A 26,625-nucleotide genomic window follows, 5' to 3' on the forward strand; every position below is an offset into this window, starting at 1 on the left:
CGGGGGGGGGGGTATAAATTTTAGAGTTATGGTTTTTAATTCCAAAAAAATAAAACAAAAATATTAGAATATTTTTGCAACAAATCTCAGGAATTCGAGCATCTTTATTGACACAGAAGAAAGTGATAAGCGCTAACTGAATTTAAAAAATCAATTTTAAAGGGAAATATTTAATAGAAAGTACGATAATACTAATTCTAAACTTAACAGTGAACTATATTTTTTTTATTAAAATGAAAGAAAATACTAAACTGCTATATAAAATCTTTAACAAAATACAATTTTATTTCTACATTCAGTAAATAAAGTTATATTTTAGTCCCTAAACACATTTTAAATTCCTTATATTTTGAGTAAATTCAGAGCACAAAATGGTTAAATACTCAAAAATTAACATAGCTCTACGTAATACATTTAACCATACTATAAACCATATTTCAACCTATTGTCTCAGAACAAATACAATGCAAACGATATTTCGAAAATAATCTTCTTAACTTATTTAAATATGTTCTGTATTTATGATTTGCAGTTTTATTATTTCTATTTATGCAAAATAAAAACAGTTGTAAAAAACATTCTTAATAGTCTATTTTTAAAAGAATTCATAACATTCTTAAAATCCAATTTAATATAAAACATTGAAGTTTTTTTGTTAATAATGTTTTTATAATGTTAGAAAAAAAAAACTAATACCTCGCCTTGAGTGTGGTTTTTATGAATGTCAGCTTATTGATATTCCGAATGAGGTCAAATGTATCGGCGCAGTGATTTGGAGAGAGATGATGTTATGATGGCACAGAACAAGCATCTTATTTTTCATCGTTACTTTTATTTTGAAATGGCTTTACGCTCCATAAAATCCACCATTACACTCCTCTCTAACGAGGGAAGAAATGGCTGGGACGTGTTGAAAGCGATTCTCTCCTTTCTTTCAACTTTCCTCTTTCATTTTCAAAAGTTTGATTTTTTTTTCTAGTTAATCTGTGGATTTCAGGAGTGAGAGTTTTTTTCTAACTACAAGCAAGGATTAAGAAAGTGATTTAAAGCTGAACGTTACAGATACGTTCGGGGGTAATCGTTCGCGGATATGTGGCTTTGGAACTGGATGATCGAAAGGTACTATTTTTGAAAGAAAAAAAAATGATAGGGAGTTATGTAATGTTTTGAAGAATGTTATTACCAAGAGATATATTTGCATTTCTTTCTTGTTCAAGTTATGTTTATATCTTGCACTATATTTTTGAACAGAAAATTAATGAGTTATTTCATTTGGGTTTTTAAATGTTATAGCTTTTGGATGTTATTATGCAAAAGATTAAAAAAAACTTGTCTAAAAACCTTTAGTCCAATTTTTCAGGGGTTTTTTTTCTATCTAGAATTATGAAATATATAAATGGGAAAAATTGTAAAAAAATTTTAAGTTTGGCGACCCGCTGTTAAAAAAAAATTAACTAAATATTTTTTGCATAGTTTGTTTTGAATGTCTTTCTATTAAGCATTTTCGAATTTCATATTTTTATAAACATAAGACTTGTATTATTTTAGAAGCCTTACGTAAAGAATAATAATCATAATGACATAAGAAATACTCAATAAAGTAGTTTTTTATCACAATTTCTTGAAAATGATGGTTTGTGGGATTTTACATTAAACATTATTAATAAACTAAAATTTATTATAATCATTCTTGTGGTTGGTAGTTAGGCTGAGAAAGATTTTTCTTTGTACGCTTATAGGTTAGGTATGATTTTCTTCTATCCTGTAGGCACTGTCTTAATTTTATCATCAGTTGCTGTCGCGCACTCTTTCCCGCCTTTAACAATTTTGTAGTAATATTAATTCAAAAATTTAGAAATACCACTTTGTTAGATTTTCTATTTTCTTTCATTGTATTACGTCTTTTTTATGCTATAGTAAAACTGAACACCCTTTTTTAGGTGATCAGTCAACTCTGTTTCATTCCTTTTATTTTTTGCGTTTTGATAATTTAATAAATAGAAGAATACAAAGGAGTGACAACTTGATAACAATCACAAAAAAACATAGAAGAACTACCTCCTGTCAGCTCCGAAACATGGAATCAATTATTGAATTTTACTAATAACAAGATATCACCTTATTATCATTCTCAATGGTTACATTCAAATGTAGAAAAGCTGTATCTTATCAAAGGAAGTAAAGTATGCTTCTTTCTTCGAGTAATTTCTCTGTAGATTTACAAAAAATAATACTAAGTAAACGTAATTTAATAAATTACATTTTTAATTAAGTTATCTTTAAAGTGATGTTAGCTATATGGCATTACTGCAAATACTATTGTTATTATAAACCCTTAAATTTGAAAAATCCATTTTTTTTTCAAAAGATTTCCACAATTTTTCCCACTATTGTGTGTGTGTGTGTGTGTGTGTGTGTGTGTGTGTGTGTGTGTGTGTGTGTGTGTGTGTGTGTGTGTGTGTGTGTGTGTGTGTGTGTGTGTGTGTGTGTGTGAATTTTAATTTCCGAAATAAATTTATGTTATTACATTTTTATATACTGTTATTTTTAAAACATTCCAGGCGTTTCTTAAATATTTCTCAACTGTGAATGAAGTATATACCCTTTTCAAGCGACAAATATTATGTAACCTCTATTTCAGAACACGTTTCATCCTGTTTAAATACGTGCTGCGCTTACGTTGGCTCATGATTATAGGCACTCAAAACTTTTCGCATGGGAAAGCAAATCTTGGGTCTCCGCAATGATAATGTTCAGGTTCACAAGTCCCTCTTAATATCAAATTACCTATCAAAAAAATTACTTTGCTATTTAAACAACTAACTTTTCTCAACAGGATTTTGTTCCATGCGACTTTCTTTCCAATAAAAAAAAATGTGATTAAGAGGAACGATTCTCAAGTTCCGAAGAAGTGCAGTAAAGGAGGTAGCAAATTTGGTTTGAAGTTCATATTTTTATGGCAAATATGTACCCATACTGTCTGTAATTACCCATTTTTCTATAACAAAATAAGTTTAAAATTTTTTTTAACATACATGTATATTATTTGAAACAATTCAAATGCTATCTTACGAGATAACTTGCTATTGCAAATACATTGAGATAACATACCAAACTAATTCTGTGACTTCGAAAGATTGAAATCAAATTAAACAGAACATGAAGTAACGATTTTAAAAGACCTCATCGAAATTCTATTCGACTTTCACATTGTTTGATAACAGTGCATTCATTACCAAACGTTTAAAAGAATTTCACTTCTATTCGCGTTTTACCAATATTAAATTATCAACATTCGATATTCCAATAAATAGATACCTTTCAGGATTGGTTTAAATTATCGCACTTAAGTATTATCCCTGTAAATTTATATTTGAACTATTGCTTTCAACTCATTATAATTTCTGAATAATTGACATAACTGAGCTTGTGATCGTAATTTTGGAAACATTGCATGCTATTTTTAGAAACATTAAATAATATATAGTGTTATGCAAATTTTATTCAATACATCCCTTAATCATTAAACATGACTCTAAGAAGTAATTCTAGGTCCAACTATAAATTGCTTCCCACTTGTAACCTTTTCTTTGAGAAATAATAAATTCTGTGCAGTTTCTTGGGAATTTTTTAGACTGAAAATATAGTATATCTATACTTTATAGAATTTGCATTCACTCCGTTTTTGATGTACAAGAGATATGAAGTTTCGTACGTTTGTGCGTTAACTAATCAGCTTTTATTAAATTTTGATTTCATATAAGAAGCGCCATTTATCTGTGAAATCGAGAAAATTCGACTGTAAGGCTCCTTAGTATTGATAAGAATGATTTATAAAATATATCAAAGATTGGAAAGCAGAAAATAAAAAAATTATCCTGAAAAAACTTTTTTTTTAGCACATGCTCTCAAATCAATATTCATATGAATTATTAACCATATAATACAAGGCGAAAAATTCTTACGAAAGAGTCTAATAGCGTACTATCTTTGGCGATTAATCATTGAGATATGATGAATAAGAAGTACTAGAAAATTGAATGCATATTTTGAACGCCTTTCTCGAATTCAAGTTTTTTGAAGATTACAATTCTTTCCTTCGTGTATTTCATAAACAAGAAAGTAAATAATTTTTTTTAGTTAAAAATATTGATGTTAGAGCTAAGATTGTATAAGCGTGAGGCCCAATACCATAATGAAGCCAGAAAAGATATTAAACAAAGTCATAATGCAATTAAAATGCCATGAATATTAAAAGAATATTCGAACATTCTTAAAAATTTAAATATGTTATTAATGCAGTTAAAATTCCAGTTAGCTTAAAGTATTTTTATTACTGCCTTATACTTTTACAATTTTATTTCAATTTTCATACGTTTGATTTTCAAAAATTATACTTTTTCACACACATGTAGATACACGTTTTTAAAAACTCTTTTTAATTTTTGGTGGTGTCAAACTTAAAAATACATTATTATTTAAATCACAGTAACAACGATTCGTACGGATAGTAGATAGTTTCTGTATATGTACTTATCTGTTAGCAGTGCACATAAAATAGCGATTAAAAATAGTAAGAAATAATATGTGATAACGAAAACAAACTTTAAAAATATCAGATAACGATTAAGATTTAAGATTTTTAACAAAAAGGAATCGGCCGCAGTGGAAAGAATAACTTACCTTGCGTCGTGTTTCATTGAAATATTTCCTGCCAAATTGGTAACATTTATCAACTGATTTTTAATGTATAATTTTGAAATTTGAATTTCTTCGTCTGCGCTTTTTAGTTTTTGTATTCCATATGCTCACTCTAAACAGTTACTTAATCAGGAAGACACTTTTAGATGTCTTTTTTCTGTCTAGCAATATGTATGTTACATAAAGAGTATGCAGATACTATGAGAAGCAAATAACTAGCAATAAAAAAGGGGGGGGGGAGAAAAGATCTTTCTGTTTTGTTTTCATTTAAATATGATTACAAATAATAATATTTTCAATTTCAAAAAATTTTTAAAAACTGCTCGTTTGATATGTTAACTACAGTGTTAACCTTATCATTTTAATGCTACAATATATTTCATAATGGTCTATGGATCGGGTGTTTGCCATACAAAATATTTTAAATGAACCGCATGCCAAATGTCATCCATCTAGCTGATTCTTTTGTGTTATACCTGAAACATATATTAAATTCGCAAATTGAATTGTTTGATGATTTAATATTTCTTCCTTATACGCTTCGAATAAGAGAAGATGCAAACATTAAAAACTGAAATAGCACAAAAAAATAAATAAATTCATAGTCGTATTTTGTTGTAAAGCAAAATTATCTTTATAGGAGATAATGACAGAAAAGTTTTTTCCGACATCTTTATTTTAATTCCTTTATTTATTCACATTTAAAAAAAATTATATAAGAAAATAAATTAAGAGAGCATACTCAGCGAACAATCTTAATATTAATCCCCCATCAATTTCGTACTTCAAAGTTTTGTTCCAAAAAAGAATGATTTTAATAAGCACCGTCTGAGAATTTTTTTTCCCGTTTCTGATGTTTTTTCACATACATTAAAGGTGATTAGTTGATATTAGGAATTGATAATCTTAGATACAAAAGATTCCAATTAATATACTCAAAGAAGTGTTTAATATGATACTTTATTTACATATATAATGAGCATACAGCTATTTCTAAATTTAAATATTTATTGATGTTTTTTCATTATAAAATAAGCAAAATATTTGGGATTTTTTTGCTCTTTTATTAGAAATTCTACTTGATAGAATACTTTTAACTAAATTAAAAAATCTCATAAAGCTGTCAATTCAGTTCGCTACTAGGAATTTTATCTGAGTAAATGATTTTATATAATTTTTGTGCTACAATTTTTTTAAAGTTTATACTCAGAAAAGAAAAATTGGGAAAATATAAATCCTATTTCCTTACTGTTGTTTAACTATGCCTTGAAAAGTTGTACTGGGAAAGCTAAAAGAAGTTGGATTTTAAAGAATAAACTATGTGCAAGAAATTGTAAAATTAATTTTAGTTTTCAAATCTAATTATTACTTTGATATAATTAGTATCATTCAAAAATAGCAAAGATTCAATGATAAAACAAATTAAAATACAAAAGTAGCAACATTTTAACTGAAAACAAGTTCATCAAGTGAAATTTTATAGTGTTTTTGATGGTTAAAAGAAATCAAATATCAAATAAATGAGTTTAACCATAAGTAATTTTTTTAGAATTTGTTTTTGTACGATGAAAAAAAAAATTCTGAATAACATGGCCAAAAGACCAAATATGCGAAATTAATTATAAATTATAATCAGTAACTATTAACTCTGTGTTCTTTCTAATCCTTATTCAACATTCTAAATCGTTACAGAGAAGCATATATTTGGAAATGGAAAATACCTTTTAGTGGCATAAAAAAATTATATTTTATGTAGTGTGAGTCAATAAATATTACACTCCTGAAAATTACGAAGTTTTAATTCCTAATCATATCAGTCCAACACACCTGATTATATTAGTCATATTTTGTAAAGCATTCTTGATATACTTATAATTTAAACAAAAATCCAATCTTCTGTAACCAAGGTTATGAAGGTATGAAGGCAATTTCTTACATTAATAATCATATATTATTATAATAATGAATCTTGTAACATTGATAGTAAATAATTTAATTACAGTATATTTTATACCAGTATATTTATCCAAAATAAAACATACTTAATAATTTACACTGAAATTTTTCTTTTTATGAAAAAAAAGTTGCCACACCCTGATTTAAGCCATAAAGACAATATGATAACCAAAACACATTTCTATCCAAAAATTTAACCGAAATAGAAAAAAAATCAAAATTCTATCATCTAAAATAAAAAGCACTGGAAAAATCATAATCCCCTTAAATGCATAGATTTTTTTAATAAAATTTTAAAACCTCAAAAAGTTCAAAATAATAAAGGGTGCAAATCTCAGTAAACAGCTTACCCACTACAAATCGCCAAAGTATTCTTCTATCATTAGCAGGCAATAAATTAAGTGAATAGTTTGCCCACCTTAAATCGTCCAAAATATTCCATCATTAGTAAGCCAATAAATTAAGTGAATTATTTGCCTACCGCAAATCGACAAAAATATTATATTATTAGCAAGTGGATAAATTAATTTAAATTAATTTTTAAATATTTCAAATTATGATATGAAAATGCAGATGTTAATTTTTCAAAATGGTACTCCATAAAGCAAATGAGGCTGCCATAGCCAATTTATATTGTTACAATTTTAGTAATGCACAGTTATTATAATAATATAATAGATTTTGATACCAAACAGAAAGACAGATGTAGTTAAAATTATGAACTTCCGACATGGGTTTACTAATTTGTACCCTTGAAAAATATTCTTTGTTAAAATTGAAATGCGTTGAAACTTAAAATTTTGAAATCAAGTTAAAACACGAAATTAATGAATATAAAATGCCCCAATTTTGTAATATATTCACATGGCAATTATTTATTTCAATACACAAAATTTATCGCCCACATTTTACGAACCCGTTTAACGGTAGCGTAACTTTTCTCAACTTTTCTCCATATTTAACCCTTAAATCAGAGCCTGCGCCGACTCTTCCTTAATTAACTCGGATACGCCGAGGAAAACGCTGCCCAAGAAGAAGAAATTTCGATTAGCAGCTTGCAAAATAAATGAGGGGCTTCAAGCCGGGGCGTCCGAAATATGGAGGTGCTATTGACATTGAAAAGTCTTGGTGCTTAGCGCGTGCCACACTCTCATCTCGAGGGACGTGCCAGAAATGGAATAAATCCACCCAGAAACCTGTTCTGAATATTAAATCGTCTGCTGTAACGTACCAACACCGATCCTAATTCTTCATTCCTCTCATGCAACGAAATGGAGGTCAAGGTGATTAAAGTGAAATGCGGGATTCTCAGACGGTTCCCAGTAACATCTCTCGAAGCTGGGTCAGTTGTGGGGTTTGCTTATGGATTCACATCCGGGACTTCGCTGAAAATGATTTATTTACGATATGTGTAAGCTTTAGAAAATTATTAGATCGATTGGATGACACTGATATTTGTCTTTTAAGTTAAAAAGGGGTATTAATACGTATAGGACACGATTTGTTGCCCCGTGTTTGCACCTCAGGAATGGAATATTAAATAATAGTAAAAAAATTAGAGTGCTTGGGTCAAAATCTTGTCAGAGTATGCTTTAATATAAATAAATAGTGAAAAATCATTCGTAAAACAATGTTGCAGATATCTCTGGATTAGATTTTCTTATTATTTTGTCCTATTCCAATTGTTTCTCTGCGTTGTTATTCTGGGATAAAGAAAGCCCGTTCGATAAATTGGAATTCCATGTCTCTTCTTTTTAATTTCGTTTTACTTTTATTAGTTAGGATACTTCAGATAATAGCTTGCAATGTTAGCTTCAAAATTCTTGTATACTATATTAGTTAACGATAAGAAACTCACAATAGCGCCTTTTTAAATATCATGACTAATTATGCCCACGATTAAACTTACTAGATTTTGGTTAATATGCTCATAAATCTTTAAGAATAAAAAAAAAAGTTTTCATTTAAGCTTTTGACTTAATCTTAATTTTCAGCATTTTTAAATCACTACACTAAGACCAATAAAGGCATTGTAAAAGACGTATTAAAATAAAAAAGAATTTTTTTTAAGTGGTAGAGTGGAAAAATAAGAACATTTTGTTAATTTCTAATTGAATATTTGGATAATTTTTCCACTCTTATAAGCCTGACATTATTCTTACTCGTATTTTATATAATAATTTGATTGAATTTAGTCTAATTGTTAAGGATAAATTGTGAGACATAGATACAATGACTGATTTATATTTAGATATATTCATCCGATTTAAAATTCAAGATCTAAAACTATAATCCCATTTAAAAATGGGTATTTGAAATTTTAAAATGCTTATTTGAATAAATTATTCAAATAAACATTTTCCGAAATTTCCATTTTTATGCTAAAAGAATTAACCTTCTTTTTTCCAATGACTATAATTAATGCTTAAAGGATTCGCTTGCCCAAAGAAATAACCTTAGAAAGAAATGGTAACTATACACGACAGGACTCAAATGATAGCTCACGGTATTTTCTGACAACAAAACTAGGACTTTTCTTAAACACAACGAAAAAAAAAGTTTAAATTGCAGAGTACCCACTAAACTTTCCAACCTTGGCTTTCCCTTACGGGAACACACAAAAGATACTGCGATGCAGTGAACATTCTCGAGTTTTGCGAACTCAGTCATTAGGCAACTATATCATTCTTCTTGGAGGAAAAGTTCTTCGCTTAGCGATTCAAATGAATGCACTCGAGTGACATCAATTGCATCTTCATTGCCAAATTATACGCTCTAAATAAAAAGTAAATGTTTCCCAGAATGGAACGGTTATTTTTCAAAACATTTCGCTCCTGCGGGTTCTTTTTTTAACCAAGTCCTGTAATTTTGAGATTATATCTATGAATCGGCTTTCTAGGTATTAAAATTAGAATACATGAATACAGAATGTAAAATTTCAGTTATTATTGTGAGGGAATATAATATAAATTTCACCATAATTTTGCATTATATCAGAATCTGAAACACCAAGCTCCGCTCAGCTGTTTTTTTTTTAAAGAAAATATCTAGATATGAATCACATACTGATTATATGAATATTTTTCTATCTTGCCTACATATGAATTGGCCATTTAAATAAAAAAAATCATGAATGCACTTAGTTTTAATATGTTATTCGAAACAATCTGCTTGCTATATTACAGTATTCATTTTACAGTTTATCTATCATTACTTATATTTTTGAACTTACACTTAGTTTTACCACGGTGAAATCGGGTCCGAGAGGGCACTATACGACATTGCTAGGCTCTAATAATTAGTTATAAAATCGCGTTTTCTCAGGAAAGGCATCCATATAGATAAAAAGCAAAAATATAAATACATAAAATAAAAAATAAAGCAAAAGCGAGATACACGAAATAAATTTATATACATACAAGAATTGCTCGTTTCAAAATATAAGATAACTCTTTGGTCTTACTTCAAAAGTAAAAAACACTATTGTATACATAAAATCTACTTTCAACATCATTGATCCAAAAGTAACACACATTTTTAATTTTAAAAAAAATCTTATTTTACACTAGTATTTACATTTTCATGGATATGGCTATGTTACCGCCAATGCATGAAAGCCGGCACTCCGTAGAATGCCGAAAACTAACTGACAATGTATGAAATAATTAAACATTTCAAACATTTTCGTGGCAATGTATAGAATGCCAAGTATCAAATCGGCGAAGTATGGAATCCATTAATATCTCAAAAACAACAAAAAGAACCTACTTAAAAAAAAAACCATGGAGATTATATGCGATAGTGGATTAAACAACATGACGATGACACACTCAATAGATTTACGTTTCTTCAACCTGATGTCCATATTTTTTTTAAAATCAGTGATGCACATGTAGGTACAAAGTATTGTCCAAAATGTTATACCTTTTGTGGGAATGTTAGTAAAGATTATGGAGTGAATATTTCATGCATTCTTTGAGTTTTAAAACTGAATAATAGCCTCATCATGTCCTTTTTTTCATATTTTGCATAAATAGTATTTTCTAACCTGTAGAATGTCAAGAAAAATGTGTAATAATTCTCCATCCACCCATCATATAAGCATTACATTTCGACTATAAAAATTCTTAAAATTTTACTCTCTTGATACTGCAAACCTTAGCTATAAATTCCGTTTATATTCATTTGATAATGTTTATAAAGTGACATACTTTCCATTAATTACGATATGCATGATGGGAAATTAATCCAGAATGCTCTACAAGACAGACCGTTGTATGCAGATCTACTCAAGCTACTGACTAAAAAAAGGGTTGTTTTTTTTTATTTTTATTTGAAAATTAAAAGAGAATTTTAAGATTTTCTTTAATTAGTTCAGAACTTGTAATGGAACAAAACCCATTTCTATACCACTTTAAAATCCTGTGTAGAAGCCATTAAATTTTGTTTCTGAGCAGTTTTTACTTTATTTTCAATACAATTTTAAAAATATACGTTTTATATAATATATAAATAATATATATAAAAAATGCATGTTAAGAAAGCATGCTTTAAGACAAAAGGTTTCATTGCTTTAGTTACTGGATTTATTTATATTGTGAAAGCTCTTTAATTTTATATAGTTAAGAGTAAATTTTAAAAATAAAATGAAAATAAGATGAATTAAGTTTAAAATATTACGCTACAATATTTCAGATTAAACATTTAACCGCCAATAAAATAATGATTTATCATACTTTAATAAATCCTATTAGGAAATAAAGTAATTAAAAGCGGTTCTTTCAAAAAGTGGTCAATTAAATTACATTCTGTTAAATACGTTAATCTACAGATGAAACGTTTTTAAATTTCTCAATGAGTTTAAAGTTCTATTGATTTTTTTTTCTTTGTCAGCATTTGGAATATATATAAATATTGCGTGTAAAATTTGATATCGTATACAAGCTTGATGAAAACTTCATGAAAGCATCAGAAGTGCCATATTTAATAGTGTTAGTTTAACCATAAATTGGTTTAATATAGAACCTAATAGTTAATAGAGTTAACCCCTCTCGAAATATTATCATGAGTATCCCCCTGACGGCGCATGTGGCCTGCTAAGCTTCATAGCATAACGGCGCGGTTTTCTATTCATGTCCCACTAATGAGAGGGTTTCGGTGACAGCTGGCGGTTAAAGGGCGAGTGTGATGTACACTCCTTTCCGGATATCTAAATTTTGTTAACCATTATATTCATAAACAGCGCTATTCATGATAAAAGAGATATGACCATAGGGAAATTTGTAAATCGGCATAAATATGTTAGATCTGATCTTCAACGTTATTAAAAAAATAAAATTTAATCCCTATATATCGGTTTTTAACCTATTCCAAAGCAACAAAAAAGTTGAGACATATTACAGATTTTTTTTCATTTTTAAATCCGTAATTAAATAAAAACAGTTATTTAAAAAAATAACTGACATTCTTAAGGTACTTGGGTATCCTTTAAGTAGTCATATTAACTGAAAAAATAATTAACTAGCCGCCTTCGCCAACCAACTGTTCAACAAAAAATATTAAAAGTAATAGCAAAGTTAACCAACTTTGATGAATTACTTCTTATTATAACCACAGAAAGTTTCATTTTAAAATACACTTGCACAATAAACAGAGTATTCTGAAGGCTAAGCTAGCAAGTTTATGAAATTAATTGACGAATAAAATTGGCAAAATCAATCTAGTTATTGAAGCTGGGAACGTCCACAAAGTTTATTTTAAAATATTTGTTAAAACTGGAAATAGATGGAGACTGGCCAATTAATGAGGAAGTCATAAGTATTATTCTATACTTATAATAAAGCTCAGTGTGTGTGTGTGTGTGTGTGTGTGTGTGTGTGTGTGTGTGTGTGTGTGTGTGTGTGTGTGTGTGTGTGTGTGTGTGTGTGTGTGTGTGTGTGTGTGTGTGTGTGTGTGTGTGTGTGTGTGTGTGTGTGTGTGTGTGTGTGTGTGTGTTGGCGCTCTACAGGCTAGACAGTTCTATCTACAGCTACCAAATTTGGTGCGTGTATACCTTGAAGGCCGAGAATGTGATTTGCTTAGTTAAAAATTAAGCAAAATTTTGACGTTTTTCCGTTATAACTTCCGAAAAAATTACAATACAAAAATTTTTACATTGTCTTTAAGTTCAAAAAATAATCTTTTCCATGATGCTAATGTTTTAACTATAAATTTTCTATTTTTAATAAGTATCTGTAAATTAAATTGATATATATATATTTGATTTCAGGAAAAATGTTTTAGTATTTATTGAAGTTCTATTTCTTCCATTTCACATTCAAATTTAAAAACTGCTGACAGTAAATTAGAAAGATATATAATACAATGGACAAAATATTGTGAGGTTTTTATAATAATATGAGTTATGCGACTATAGAAAATTGAAATTTAAAAATATTTTACAAAAGGAGCAATTAAGATATCAAGGAGCATAAATATTGAATTGGAAGTTTTAGAGAGCATTCATTCCGGCGAACCAGCTGGTCGCCAAAGGCGGCTAGTATAAAATAAATTGGCGAAATCGGTGGAGTAGTTGGAGATGGGCAACTATGAATTTGTTTTTCTTTCCATCGTGATTATACACTGAAGAATGAATTTGAAATTTTTCTCTTAATTGGAAGCCGGTGAAGAAGAAAGGTGACCATTTATGATACATCAAGAGATCATTAGCTTTCATATGAAAAAATTAGAAAAGTCAGTGAACGGGGATGTGGGAATGTTTCTATAGTTTTCCTGATTATTTTTAGTATATAAATGTCCTAGACTGGATATACCACATAAATGGTTATAACTTTTCGAAAAATGACAGTAAAGAATATAATAAAAAGTAAACGAATCAAAACTGGAAGCAGATTTATGGTCATGTGGTAATCAAATTGAGGAATCTTCGCCATTTCTAGCCATGTTTGGCGAAAAACAAGAGCATCAACAAGAGTATTTCAAATAACTCCCATATTTCGAACGTAGTTTCTTCAATTTTTGAAAATAATGGCAATAGATACTAGTAATCTACTATCAAATAGTCTCCACTCAGTTTAATTGTGAATTTCGTGAACTGTCAACTATAAATTAAAAGGATTTTTGATATCTCGTGCTATCAAATGAAATCCAGAATTCCCAGCGTTACATATTTATTATTATTTTTTTTATTATATTGTGAAGTCATTTCAGAATTTTTTTTAAACTTTATCTATGATGTTCTGTTTCGTCTTGATTTATAAATAATCTTGTGTTTGTACTTATTAAATCTCCTTAACATCTTTTCAAAATTATTTTTGAAATTGGCAAAAACACTAACAGGAATTGTGCAATGACTATTAAGCATTTTTAAATCCATAGAAATTACGATCTTGACACATATGCTGAATATCGTCAGTTTTTTTAATTTGTTCTCATTAAAATCACAAGCTAAGTTAGCTCAAATTACTTTTTAATTGTCATATTCACACAAGCAAAAACCAACAGATACACGTATATAATTTCAAAAATCAATTTTTTTAACAGAATCGCGCATATTTCATGAAACCTTCAGACACAGACAGATAAAGTCGAATTTATAATTATTAGAATATTTTGTATATTTTTCGTATTCTAAGAAATAAAAACGAATTTTTAATTATTGATCAAATTAGGAAAACCATCGATTTCACACATACCAATATTTTTTAACTTAGAAACCAAATTAATTATCTTATTAATTCTCCAATCTCTCGATTCCTCTTTAAATAGTTGAAATAGTAGTTTGTTAAATTTTATGAAACTGAATTGTGGGTCACTTATATCATAATTAATAGCTAAAAAATTAAACAGTCCTTAGTTCAGCATTAAAAAACAGTTCACGTATTAGGTTCTGTTTGCTTGGATAAGTAAATAGTTGATTTTCAATCTTTGCTAACTAGAAATTCTGTAACGCATTTAACTGTCACACATGTTTCAAAAAGGTCATGCACAAAGCATTTTGTAGTCTATTAAAAAGGCTTCGCTACTAGAGATTTTATTACAAGGTATTATACAAAATAATCAGTAAAATTATTTGTAGCAGTACGAATAGTTAAGTCTCAGAATTAAATTTCTTGTTCTGTCAAATTATCGCGTTATTTTGACACTAAATTTTGAAAGAAAAAAAAATCGTGATTTTCATTAAAAAAACACATTTAAGAATTTGCATGTATAAATAGTTATACAGTGGTCTTTACAAATATCTCTTATTTTTTCGAAATGAGACCTATTTCGATATTTTTTGAATAGAAAAACTACTTTTTATTACACTACATGATTTTCCATTACATACCTGATTGTCCACAAACTCTTTCAATTTTTCTTTAAAAGTAAGTAATCCACCGATATACTCCTGTATAAAATGCTTTACATGGCAAAACTAATTGAATGTAATAACTGATCACAGCTGGATCATGATGATACGCATGATTAATGACACCCCACTTCATATGATTTTAATCGATTGATCTATGCTTTTTCCGCTGTTTCTTAAGATATAAATAAATATCATTTAATGATTTAATCTTTAAACATAAAAAATTTAACTCAAATAAAATGCAAGCAGTTATATACATATGCTTTTACTTCATTCTGAATAATAATGATCATTTTAGGTATTATTCATTACATACTTAAAAGGAAAATTCTTTCTTGCAGCCCAATCCGAGGACCATACCTCTAGGATGTGTCAATGCCAGATGGTCAGCTTGGAGGCGCTCGGGTAAGTCTGGGCATTTGAAAAAAATCATTATAATGATTGAAAATGGTAGAAGTTGCATATCTTATTTTTTCCACGTCAAAATTGGGAGTCTCATTCTTTTTAGCATTTCTTTACTGCACATTGAGAAAAAAAAAATTTGATTGAAAAAAACTTCTAGCAACGTTTAGCTTCTGTTTAACGTTTCAATAAAAGCCTTTAGAAATTATTCTCCTTAATAAGAGCATGCAATAGCATTTCCAATTTTTTTCTTTGTTCGGTTTTGTTCGATGTAATTAGGGAAAATATGCCGCATTTTCTTTCATATACCTATAAGAAGTTAAAATTCCAGGATTTTTTTTTTCAAAATATTGGGAGGAAATTCAATGGAAGCTTTCTTCCCTCGAGAATTCTGTATGCTGATGCTTTTACCCTTCTTTGTATGTAACTTTTACTTATTGACGAGAATATAATATACATTTTGGACTTATTCTTATTGCCCCAGTTCAAATTTTGACAAAGATTAACAGTTTTTATGCATCAATATCTGGAAACCAAGCTTTTTTTTTATCGGCAATTTTTTTTGAGAAAATATTTAGATACGAATCACACACTGATTACATATGAATATTTTTCAGTCTTACCTACATATGAATTGATCGTTTAAATAAAAAAATATCACGAATGCACTTATTTTAACAAGCTATTCGGAACAATCTGATATTATTATAGTTTTTATTTTACAGTTTATATATCATTACTTATATTTTTTTTTAACTTACACTCAATCTGCCAAGGTGAAATCGGATCCGAGATAGCGCTATACGACATTGTTATTATGAGAGCAGATAGAAAAAGTCTCTAATAGTAGGTTATAAAAAAACTGCCTGTGTGTGTAAAATCTCGTTTTTTCGGTAAAAGATACCTATATCTATAAAATTAAAAAGCAAAACCTTATCTAAATACAAAATTTGATCCAAATCGTTGGAGCCATTTCCGAGATAAACGACATAAATTTATATACTTACAAGAATTGCCTGTTTAAAGTTATAAGATATATTAGATTACATCCATTTAGTTTGTAACACATGTTTGAGTTATTGTGTTCTTGTACATACAAACAGAGAGACGGACAGATTGTTAGCCAGTTTACAAGTTTGTTATCCACTAAAACTTGACACTAATCTATAATTTTGATAATGAAAGCATGTATCAAAAATATCATCTGTATAAAATTTCAGTTACTTAGCTGGTTTCGTTTTTTTTTTTTTTTTTTTTGTCATTGTGTTGACTGCACATGGAAGGAACAAACAGTGAACTTAAAGATGAATTCCGTCCCTATTTGCACACAGATCTACAACTTTGGTATAAGGATCAAATTCCGAACTTCATTATTCTATTAATTCTACTTTTTGTTTTTAAATGTTTACAATAATAGAAATAGAGTATCATATCACACAGCTACGTATCAAAGAAAGGTGTTAAATAGATTCCTTTTAATTGCATACTCAGAAAGATTGTCTAAAATTTAACATATTCATCAAAATCTCAGAGTGGGAATTTTATTATTATAACACTTCAATTTTTGCATTCATTGTTAACAAGAAAATTAAAACTACTATTCACAGGAGCCACAATCTCGATAGCATCAACTTTATAATATAAAGAAGGAATGGCACAAATGAATATAAAGAAATAGATATGCGAAAGATTCTTCGCATAAATATAAATCAACGATTGTTATAGCATTATCGTATTTTTAATATTAAGAATTGAAAGAGATAAAAATGTTTAATGCAGTAAATGATATAATACATAAAAATTTCAATGCAATAAAATTCAATTCTAATAAATGGCATAAACATTTAAATTTCAATTTTAATTATACGAGTATAATAAAGAATTTATTTGTTCTAGATATTTTTCTAACATTTTTTTTCGGGGGGGGGAGGATATGTTATCTCATGCATTGACTAAAACATAACACCGAAATTTGCGGATCCTACAATTTTTGGTTTCTTTTCAGAAGGGATACTTAAATTCTAATCTGATTAGAACTCCTACATTTGTGAAATTGAAGATTAAATGTATATTTTATTATTCTTTCATAGGTAGAAATAAACAAATAAAACCTTCACCAAAAACAGAATTCTTTTCAATGAAATATTTCATTTATTTCTTAAACAACTGATGAATTATCTAAACAATTAAAAATTTATAATATAATTAGTTTTAATTGCTCTTATTAAATAATTAATCTTACACTTTGTATACTAGGATTCAGATCATTTTGTAAAGTATCATCAATCGTCGGATTATCAAATAAATACAGAAATTTCAGCTATAAAGAATGAAAAATTAAAATTCTACATAAATATTATCACCATTTTGTACGCATAATTCCATTTGATAAAATTTCAAAATGTAGAAGTGCATTAAATGAATTTTTGATGACTTTCTATAAAAAGAGATCACGAAGCGCACTGCGCCATCTATCGAGGAAAAGAGCAATTATATACTTCATATCCCAGACTGCGTAAATACGGAAATATAAGTGATCAATATTATCAGACAAACTCACTAGATAACTTCATTAGGCTTACTTCCCTGTAACAGAAAATTTTTCTGAGAAAAAAATATTCTAAGATAAAATTTCTCATATTTTACAGTTTTCGGAGTTTGGTTTCGGCTTGGGATGTTTTAGACAGTGCAATAGAACACTTATATTCGAACGCTATAAATTTCAAAAAATTTACTGCCTATATTATTATTGTTATTAATAGAAGAGCTACGATGTAAATAAATTTTGAGATAAAAGCTATAAAGTATTATAACTCAGGAAAAGTATATCAATTTCCTTTTATTTTTAAAAATTATAGTGTTTTTTTTTTCCCCTTATGCATTGGCTACAGTATGGCACCAAAATTTGTGGGGTCAACAAATTTGGGTTTATTTTCAAAAGGAATTAATTTTAAAATAAATTAATTTTTTTAATTAATTCTTAAAGAGCTAAAAAAACAAAATTACTTTTCAAAATTCACAAGTTCTCACATCCAAGTTCTTTATCTTAGTAGCTAATTAATTCGAATTAGCACGATACGAATTAAAAACCAATTCGCAATTAGATTAATATTTTGCTCTCACTTTTTTTAACTTAGCTGTTTCCAAAGTGGTAAAAGCAAAATAAGAATTCAAATAACAAATTACCATTTCAAATAACGATTCAAATAAAGAAATTTGATCTAAAAATGAGTATATCAAAATAGACTTCTGAAGTTAAAATTCATAGCAAATTTTATTATATAATTTTTAATTATTTAACAAATAAACAATAAAAAAATATTATAATTATATTTCTTAATTTAAAACAAAAATTTCAATATATAAATAATTTTTATGAACAAACAATATGCTGTATTTTAAACATAAGAGTCGTACAATAAAATTTCAAAATAAGAAAATAATTGATCTGACTGGTTCAAAACATTTTTAAAAAAATAAGATTTTTTTTTAATTATTATTGAATTTAATATACAGAAACAGATAAAATTAAAGGTCTTCAAAATCATTCATTTATAATCATAAAAGAACAGAACTTAAAAGATGTATTTAATAATAAAAAACCGATTCTAAATAAAAATATTTTATGTATTTTAATTTTGGCTTTGAATTAATCAAAATAAACTTCAAATTACAAATAATGTTTTAAAAAGATGCAAAAAGGAAATTCTAGAACCAGAGAAACTATTAGAATTAAAAACGTTCGTATTATCCAAGTTCAGTAAATTGTATAGACCCGTAATCATATGCAGGATATTTGGCATATAAATGATGGGTGGCATCATTCTGTTTAGTAATACGAAAAATAAAAATTTTTAACCTTATTATATAAATCGGAAATGATAAATATAATCACCAGAAGCGCAGCTTACCTCAAAAAGTTAAAAATATTCAAAACATTGCATTTTTTTAGCTCCAATCTATAGAACAAAAGCTGCTTGTTCAAATCTTTTTCATATCTTACGGAGGGAAATTTACATGAATGATTAAAATACGAATCTGCTTAATACTGGAAAGGGGATTCTCAAAGAATAAACAGTAATTGAATTAGGAAGATAAGCTTATATCGGGTGCCCAAATGACAGTAGAACTATGTTCAAGCGGTATTACTTCATTTGGTAAAAAATTTAGATTCCTTTGATTATACAATCGTGTATATCAGAAAACAAAACAAGTAATATCGTTCGATGGATTCCTCTAAAAGGCGCAACAATCAAATAAAATAATCAACTAAGACGCTGCAGATTATCTGCTGAACTATTTGTGCATATATTTTCACTTCATAACGCCATTCTAAAAAAAAAAATTTGTTTCCCAGTACCCCAAATAACAGCAAAAGCATTAATGTGCTTTAAAGGTTGAAATCTACTTTAATGTGCCCTTTCACATTTCCAAGACTGTCAACAAGTCGAAGTTGCCGACGTAGGAGGGGAACAACTTAACAGGACAAGAAGTTAGAAAACAAATCAGTAATAATTTGTTAGAAAATTACTCAGCTTGCTTGTTTGTGTTACTATATTGACAAAAAGCTCATGGAGCACATTAAAGATTTCGATTTATTAAAGCGATTTCAAAGAAATGTTACACAATTCATGATTTCTTAAAGCGAAAAAAAAAGTTGCTCGTTTTCAAAATTTATTTTATCTAATAATTATTTTTTATTATGTTGCAATTTTAGGAAATTAAAAATATATATATAAATAATATGCATAGAGAGGCAACACATTGAAAAATTAGGTTTCTGAATTAGTCTCTACAGTTTGCTTCACGTGCAATTTAGGCGAATTTCTATGTATTTTTTTTAAGAAGAGTATTCATATCATTGCATTCATATTTATTTTAAATAAAAGTATCAATGGCAACAAAACAATGTTATTTGTGCCCATATTTTTATTTGTTTATAATATAATTGATTGTCATTCTGAAACTACAGAAAATCTCTTATATGAACCTAAAATGCTAATTGATGTATTAAACTGCCTTTCGCTTCATATCTACTATTTTAAAAGCTTTAATATAAAAATGAGAGGTACCGGGGTTGCAGTATGAAGGTTAGTAATCAAGTTCTGCTCACTTAGAATCAAAGTTTACTAAAGAAAAAATTGCTTTGTAAACTGCAGCTTTTCTACATTTCAAAACGGACATATTATATGTAGGTGAATTACCATACACAAAAAATTATGTTAATGTCATATGAAGTAGAATACGTTGATTTTAAGATTCCCAAGCTTGAAATCATTTAACATTCAGTTTTCAAAAAATTCTTTTCTGTTTCTCTTGAGTAAATGTATTGTCCGTCGATCCTTCGTTTCTGCAGGAAAAATGCTATAAATGAAAAAAAAAGTTGTGGAAATATTCAAAAAGAAAAAAAAATAGATTTTTACAAAAATCTGTTTTTCGTTCCATTTTGAAAAGCATTCGTATTCTAAGTAAAATGTTTTAAAAGGCACTGAAATGTATAACTTAATATCAAAAATTTCATTCTTAAAAAAAAAGCAAATAAACACTTAAAAAAATTCTTGAAACATTATTTTCCTCTCAATACACGCATTCACCTTGTTGAAATAATAGCTGCATCATAGTGCGATAAAATTTTGCATTGTAATCTATGAGAAATTGTACATTTTCTTTGAAAAGAAATAACATGAACATCTAGTATTTAATTTTACGATCTCCACATTATTTGGCAATTTTTCAAATTAAGCCAAGATACATTAGATAAAAAGATTCCACTTCTGTTGGCGACGGTTTCCATTTTTGGGGAGACAATTTATATTGGGGGCTGTAAAAACAAACTTCCTCTTCTCTAATAAGAAGAGACAATCCCTTTCGAATTTCCTTTCAGGAAACCTAGATTCAATAAAATTACAAAATAATAAAGTTCTGCTCATTATTTTTCTCCATATCCTCAATTACGCGAGTGACTCATTTTATTAGAGTGAAGACAAGACATTCAAGCAGCCCTCCTGCATGCCTTATCATATCACCAAGAAATTCCAAGAACAGTACTAAATCACTCCATTGTAATTTTTGCAATCTGAAATCATGGCTAATTCCGGTACTTACTGATATATATGAACCTCGCTTGGTACTTGTCGCTTGTAATGGCAACCAAAAAGGGTTAAGAAGAAAATTCGCCAATTTGGCGATTTCAATCGTCAAATTATATATTATTAAAATTTCACTTTGAAATTTTTTTAAAGAATAATGCAATTAAGTATATTTTTATAATTTGGCTAAATTTTTTGTTGGTGTTTTTTTATCGCTCTTAAAACCGAATTATACCCCTCGCTTTATTAGACGATTTTAAGAATACGATAAACCATACTCCATTATCCATACTCCATCCTTCAGCCGTTTACCAAGATGGTTGCATTATGAATTTATTCGTTGGCGATTTATTGTGGTCGAACTTAACTGGTGATGTTTTTCATTTTTAGCGTGTCGGCCTTAAATATTTATATGCACCCAAATTCCTTAAACAACAATGTATGAACATAGAATAGTACGCTATATAATTGTATTCATAATGCCACTTATTTGTTCATCACCAGATATTTCTAGAGGATAATCCCTTGTTCATCTATCAAATTCTAACTATAAGCTATATATTGTCTGTCAAATATGCAATAATTTTAATCGAGGCCTGGTTCTCTTCGAAATTTATCTGTGGATTGTAAATTACAGCATTCTAAAATAAACAAAATGCTGAATTCAATTCTTCTATTTCGAAAATTGAACATTTTCACATCGAACGGAATTTTTACTTTTACTGGTTAGATTCTAAAATAATGTACTCACCAAGTGTATTCTTCTTTCCCGATTCAATAATATTTTTCTTTTTCATTTTGGTAGATTATTTCTATCCGGAAATGATTCCCGAGCCCGATTACAGCGATACAGAATCCGAAGCAGGAAAAAGCGAGGCTGGATCCGACGATCGTTCCGAAGATGCTAGCGATCGTCTCAGAGATCTGCAAGTGAAGAACGAGAATGAAGATGACAACAGAAGACGACGAATGCCGCCCGTCGCTAATATTGGTAAGATGGGATTTCTAGAATTTTCAACTGGATAAAATCATAATGCTTATCCCCCATGCATTATGATATGAAGCTTATCCACCATGCACATTATACTGTTAATAAGCTGGCATGAGTTAAATAGTTAAACAGATTTTAATTTTTTCTCAAACTAAACCAATCATCTTAAATTCTTAGTTTCTTGAATAGGTGGAACCGAGACTCGGTTTTACCAACACTTCACCCCTTATGTAGCTTTACAGCTGGTCAAACCATAATTGTTTGCTATATATCTTCACATTGTTGAGATATAGAACCGGTGACATCTTTGTTATCTGCCTATGATTCAAAATAATGATAGTCCCAAAGTAGCATCGAAACGAGAAGTTAATATATCAAATCAAAATTGGACCAATTTGACGCAAATCATTTCAAATTTTCAATAATACATATAAGGCAAAATTTATTTCATTTTTGAATTTTTTTATTATTATATATATATATATTGTTATACATTTGGTTTTAATGTACCTTCCTGGCATATACGTATTTCAATAATTTTCAATTTTTATTATTAAGGCTGTAGAAATTGGATGCGATTGAACAAAATATATTGTCACACGTTCGTAATATTGCTTCCCTACGCAGTTGGCTTCATGATAAGGAAGTAATTTTTACAGATATTATAATGGCTGCACAGAATGGATGTCAGATTAATCACCCCCAGCCCCGGCGGCAAACATGACGATCTTTTTAGTGTCTTTGGCAATAAAAGTGAAGGATCCTGAATATTCGAGAATCATAGCGATATCTTCATTGGGATTCCGATGCTTGTTCTCGAATATTCTATGGCTTGTCGTAAAAGCCATAAAATGCAAAGGCAACAGATACGAGTCAGAAGTCGGAGAATCAAGTTAATGTAAAAAATAGCATGCTAAAAACGGCTTCGCTCTTTTTTTATTTATTTTGTTATTAATATAACTTGCTTTTCATCTTTGTATATTTATTAGATTATAATTTTGTATGAGTTACAGACCGAAAGTAGCCATTTTGAGTCGAGGTCAGATGACGAGAATACACATCCTCTTTGATGCCTTGTACATGTAAATACATTTAACCTACAAATTTAAACAGCCCAAGGCTCGAATATTTGATATAGTATAGTCTAGTATATAGTACCTAATATATGGTAAAATATATTTTCAAACCATGTTACAAGTTTTACTTAGAATTGAATTGGTTTACTGCTTATATGTTTAACTGAATTCAATGTATTTCTTTAAAAAAAACATATGCAATTTAAATTATTGAATTTTTCAAACATTCTCTTCCTTTTAAAGATAATTATTGAAACCAATGTTTTTGTCAATGTCAGAAATGAATTTACGATTCTTTATCCGTTAAAACCTCTGTGCGGAATTGCATCCAATATGTATGCAATACTTGTGCTGAAAATATTAAACCTGTACAGAGTATATAAATGAAACAAATTTCTCTAAAAGCTTTCAAAAAGATTCATGAATCTAAAGGCCAGCTATTCGGATATCCAACTGAAAGATACATCAACATTTTGCATTCAGTAACTGCTTCGCTTCTTTTTTTTTTTAACTTAAAAAAAGAGATGGTTAGGAAAAACGCAAAACTCTTCCGTAACCATTTCTGGATTTTTCTTCTACTGTCAATATTTTCCATTTCTTCTCAAAGAATGTATTCCAAAGAGAAATAAGGCACACATTTTAGAGCAGAAGTGCAACAAGCTGATAAAATAAGAATTGAGGTTCCTTGAATCCTACCCAAATAATTTTTTTCCTTCTGTGAAAATATTATTTCGGATATTTTTTATCACATTTATTGCTATGAATAGATACATCGATGATATTTATTAAAAAAACCGTAGCGAATCAATCAAGAACAAATTCAAGGAAGAGGCATACTGAAATTTTAAACCAAATGGTAGCCTGAAGAGTCAAACATATTAGTTAATTATATGGAAAATAAAAAAGGTAGTTAAAACCGAGGGTTAATACTGTACAGAAAAAAAGAGGTGATATACAAGGAATTTTATAAGTCTGTTAACAAAATAAAATTGATATACTACACTCATGCAGTTCTTGTACCTTATCTTATTAAGAAGGGAATGGACACAAATATATTTACTTGAAATTTTCTTCGATGTAATTACCTCTGTAAGTATACATTTTGTCATGTCATGAAGGCATGCAATCCACATTTTCATTAAAAGATAATAATGTGGATTGCATGCCTTCTTTTTCTACCGTCTCCAGTACCTCGTCGCTGCATATTTCTTCGGAACCTAACATTCGGAACGTTGTCTTTTAACATTCCAAAAAAAAGTAATGGAGGTCTATGTTCGGACAATTCTCACAATTCTGAGACAAGGACGATACTTCAATTAAAATCCTTCTTCCTAAACTTCTGCACCACATCAGTCGAGAAAAATAGTTTAATATTTCATTTAGCATGCACTACGGATAAGCTTTGGCAGAATCGTGTTTTGAACAAGGAGCCCACTAATCTGGAAATATAGAAATGGAGCAACAGAATAATTTTGATAACTATTTATAGATAATTTACAGAGAGAAATTATATGTACTGTCACCATTCATCCTTAGTTTTAACTTTACTTATAAATGACTCAATTATCAAATCGCTGTGCATTTAAATTACGTATCAATCAAAACTCATGCTTGCATACGAGTTTAAATTTGTTACATATATATTTTTATTCTTTTTACGCTGCATTTATTTTGTTTCTTTCAGGTGAATATAATAACAGAAACGAGACTCCCCGCCCTAAAAAGATCCAGTTTTCAGACGAGGAACTAATCAAACCAAAAAAGCCGGCAAATCCCTACCTGGAGTCAACGGAGAGGCAGAAATTACACAAGGAGCTTAAATTCAATCAAAAATAGTAAGTGAAATTCAATTCATCATTTATGAATAAATTTGCCAATACACAGATTGGCTTCAGTCTTACACTTTAGACAGATTGACTTTAATCTTCCACAGCTACGCTACCATATACTTCCTAACTCGGAATCCGTAACGGTTTTTATAAATACGCAAGTACATGTGGGAAAAGGCCAATTCATACCTCCAAGGCAAGATCTGGGGGAGGGGGGGGGGGGTTACACCTGATCAGTGTCAAATCATCAGCTCAGAAACTGACAGTGCTACAAAAGGTATATTAACCCTCTGACAGCTTAATTTTTTCAAAATCCCTATTTAGATGCGATGTTTGCAAATAAGTTCAAATATTTTTCAAACAAAATGAACTGATACTATATGTTACACGATATGATATAATAAAAATCTGCAATCGTAAAAATAAACAATATTTGTTCGAATATATGAATAAACAATATATGTTCTAAATTGCGAAAAACGCGGGATGCAATAGAAAATGGACTGATTGTCAACCTACGGAAATCGCGGGATAAGCAGCTGGAGGTTAAGAGATTGCAATTTCTTAAAACTAAGATTTTCAATTTTAATGCCAGATCTAAAATTTGCTGTATTTCAAAAAGGTATTAAATAACCAATACATGATTTTGAAAAAATCTAGTAGTTTCGTTAATAGAAAATTATATGAATATTGAGGTGAAGATTCAACAAATAAAAATATCGGAGCCTCCATGCACAGAAACACACATTCACTACCATTTTAATCCGATCAACTAGTTCAAAAATAGATTATCAAATAAGATGCACATTGCATGATCTGCAACTTTCATTGTTTTTTCATGTTTAATAATTAATAACATTTGATATATTCTTTTTTAAAAATTTCAACTAAACAACCTTTTAAAAAATTATCCACGTACTGTTTTTCTAAGAATGAACTATTGGAAGAAAAAATATCCAATGTGTTTCTGTCCAGATAGTAAGAATCAAAAACAAATTTCATAAACGACCAATAGGGGAAAGGAAGAAAATTAAGAGAACAAAAACGAATTTAGGATGGAGTTGAAAAAGGAGAAATCAGTTTTCCATTCGACGATGGTACTTCTAAATTCAATGGGGGAAAGGGTCCTATTTGGCCTCCAAATCGATCAGTCTGTTACGTGAGCAGAGCCTTCACAGATTGCTCGCTAACATACCTGACCTTCTATTATCTTGCTTGTTGCTTCATT

The 26,625-nt window shown here is 28.8% G+C and overlaps 1 protein-coding gene across 2 annotated transcripts in view; it reads left to right on the plus strand.

The window, feature by feature from the left end:
• Positions 1–26,625, plus strand: part of LOC129971243 (uncharacterized) — a 148,023-nt gene that overhangs the window by 114,556 nt on the left and 6,842 nt on the right. For both annotated transcript variants that reach the window (XM_056084846.1, XM_056084840.1), the window contains 3 exons: positions 15,352–15,415; positions 22,307–22,492; positions 25,253–25,403. In XM_056084846.1, the coding sequence (XP_055940821.1) occupies positions 15,352–15,415; positions 22,307–22,492; positions 25,253–25,403 (401 nt within the window). The remainder of the gene's footprint in view (positions 1–15,351; positions 15,416–22,306; positions 22,493–25,252; positions 25,404–26,625) is intronic.

Source organism: Argiope bruennichi, chromosome 1 (genome assembly GCF_947563725.1).
Source record: "Argiope bruennichi chromosome 1, qqArgBrue1.1, whole genome shotgun sequence".
NCBI classification, from domain to species: Eukaryota; Metazoa; Arthropoda; class Arachnida; order Araneae; family Araneidae; genus Argiope; species Argiope bruennichi.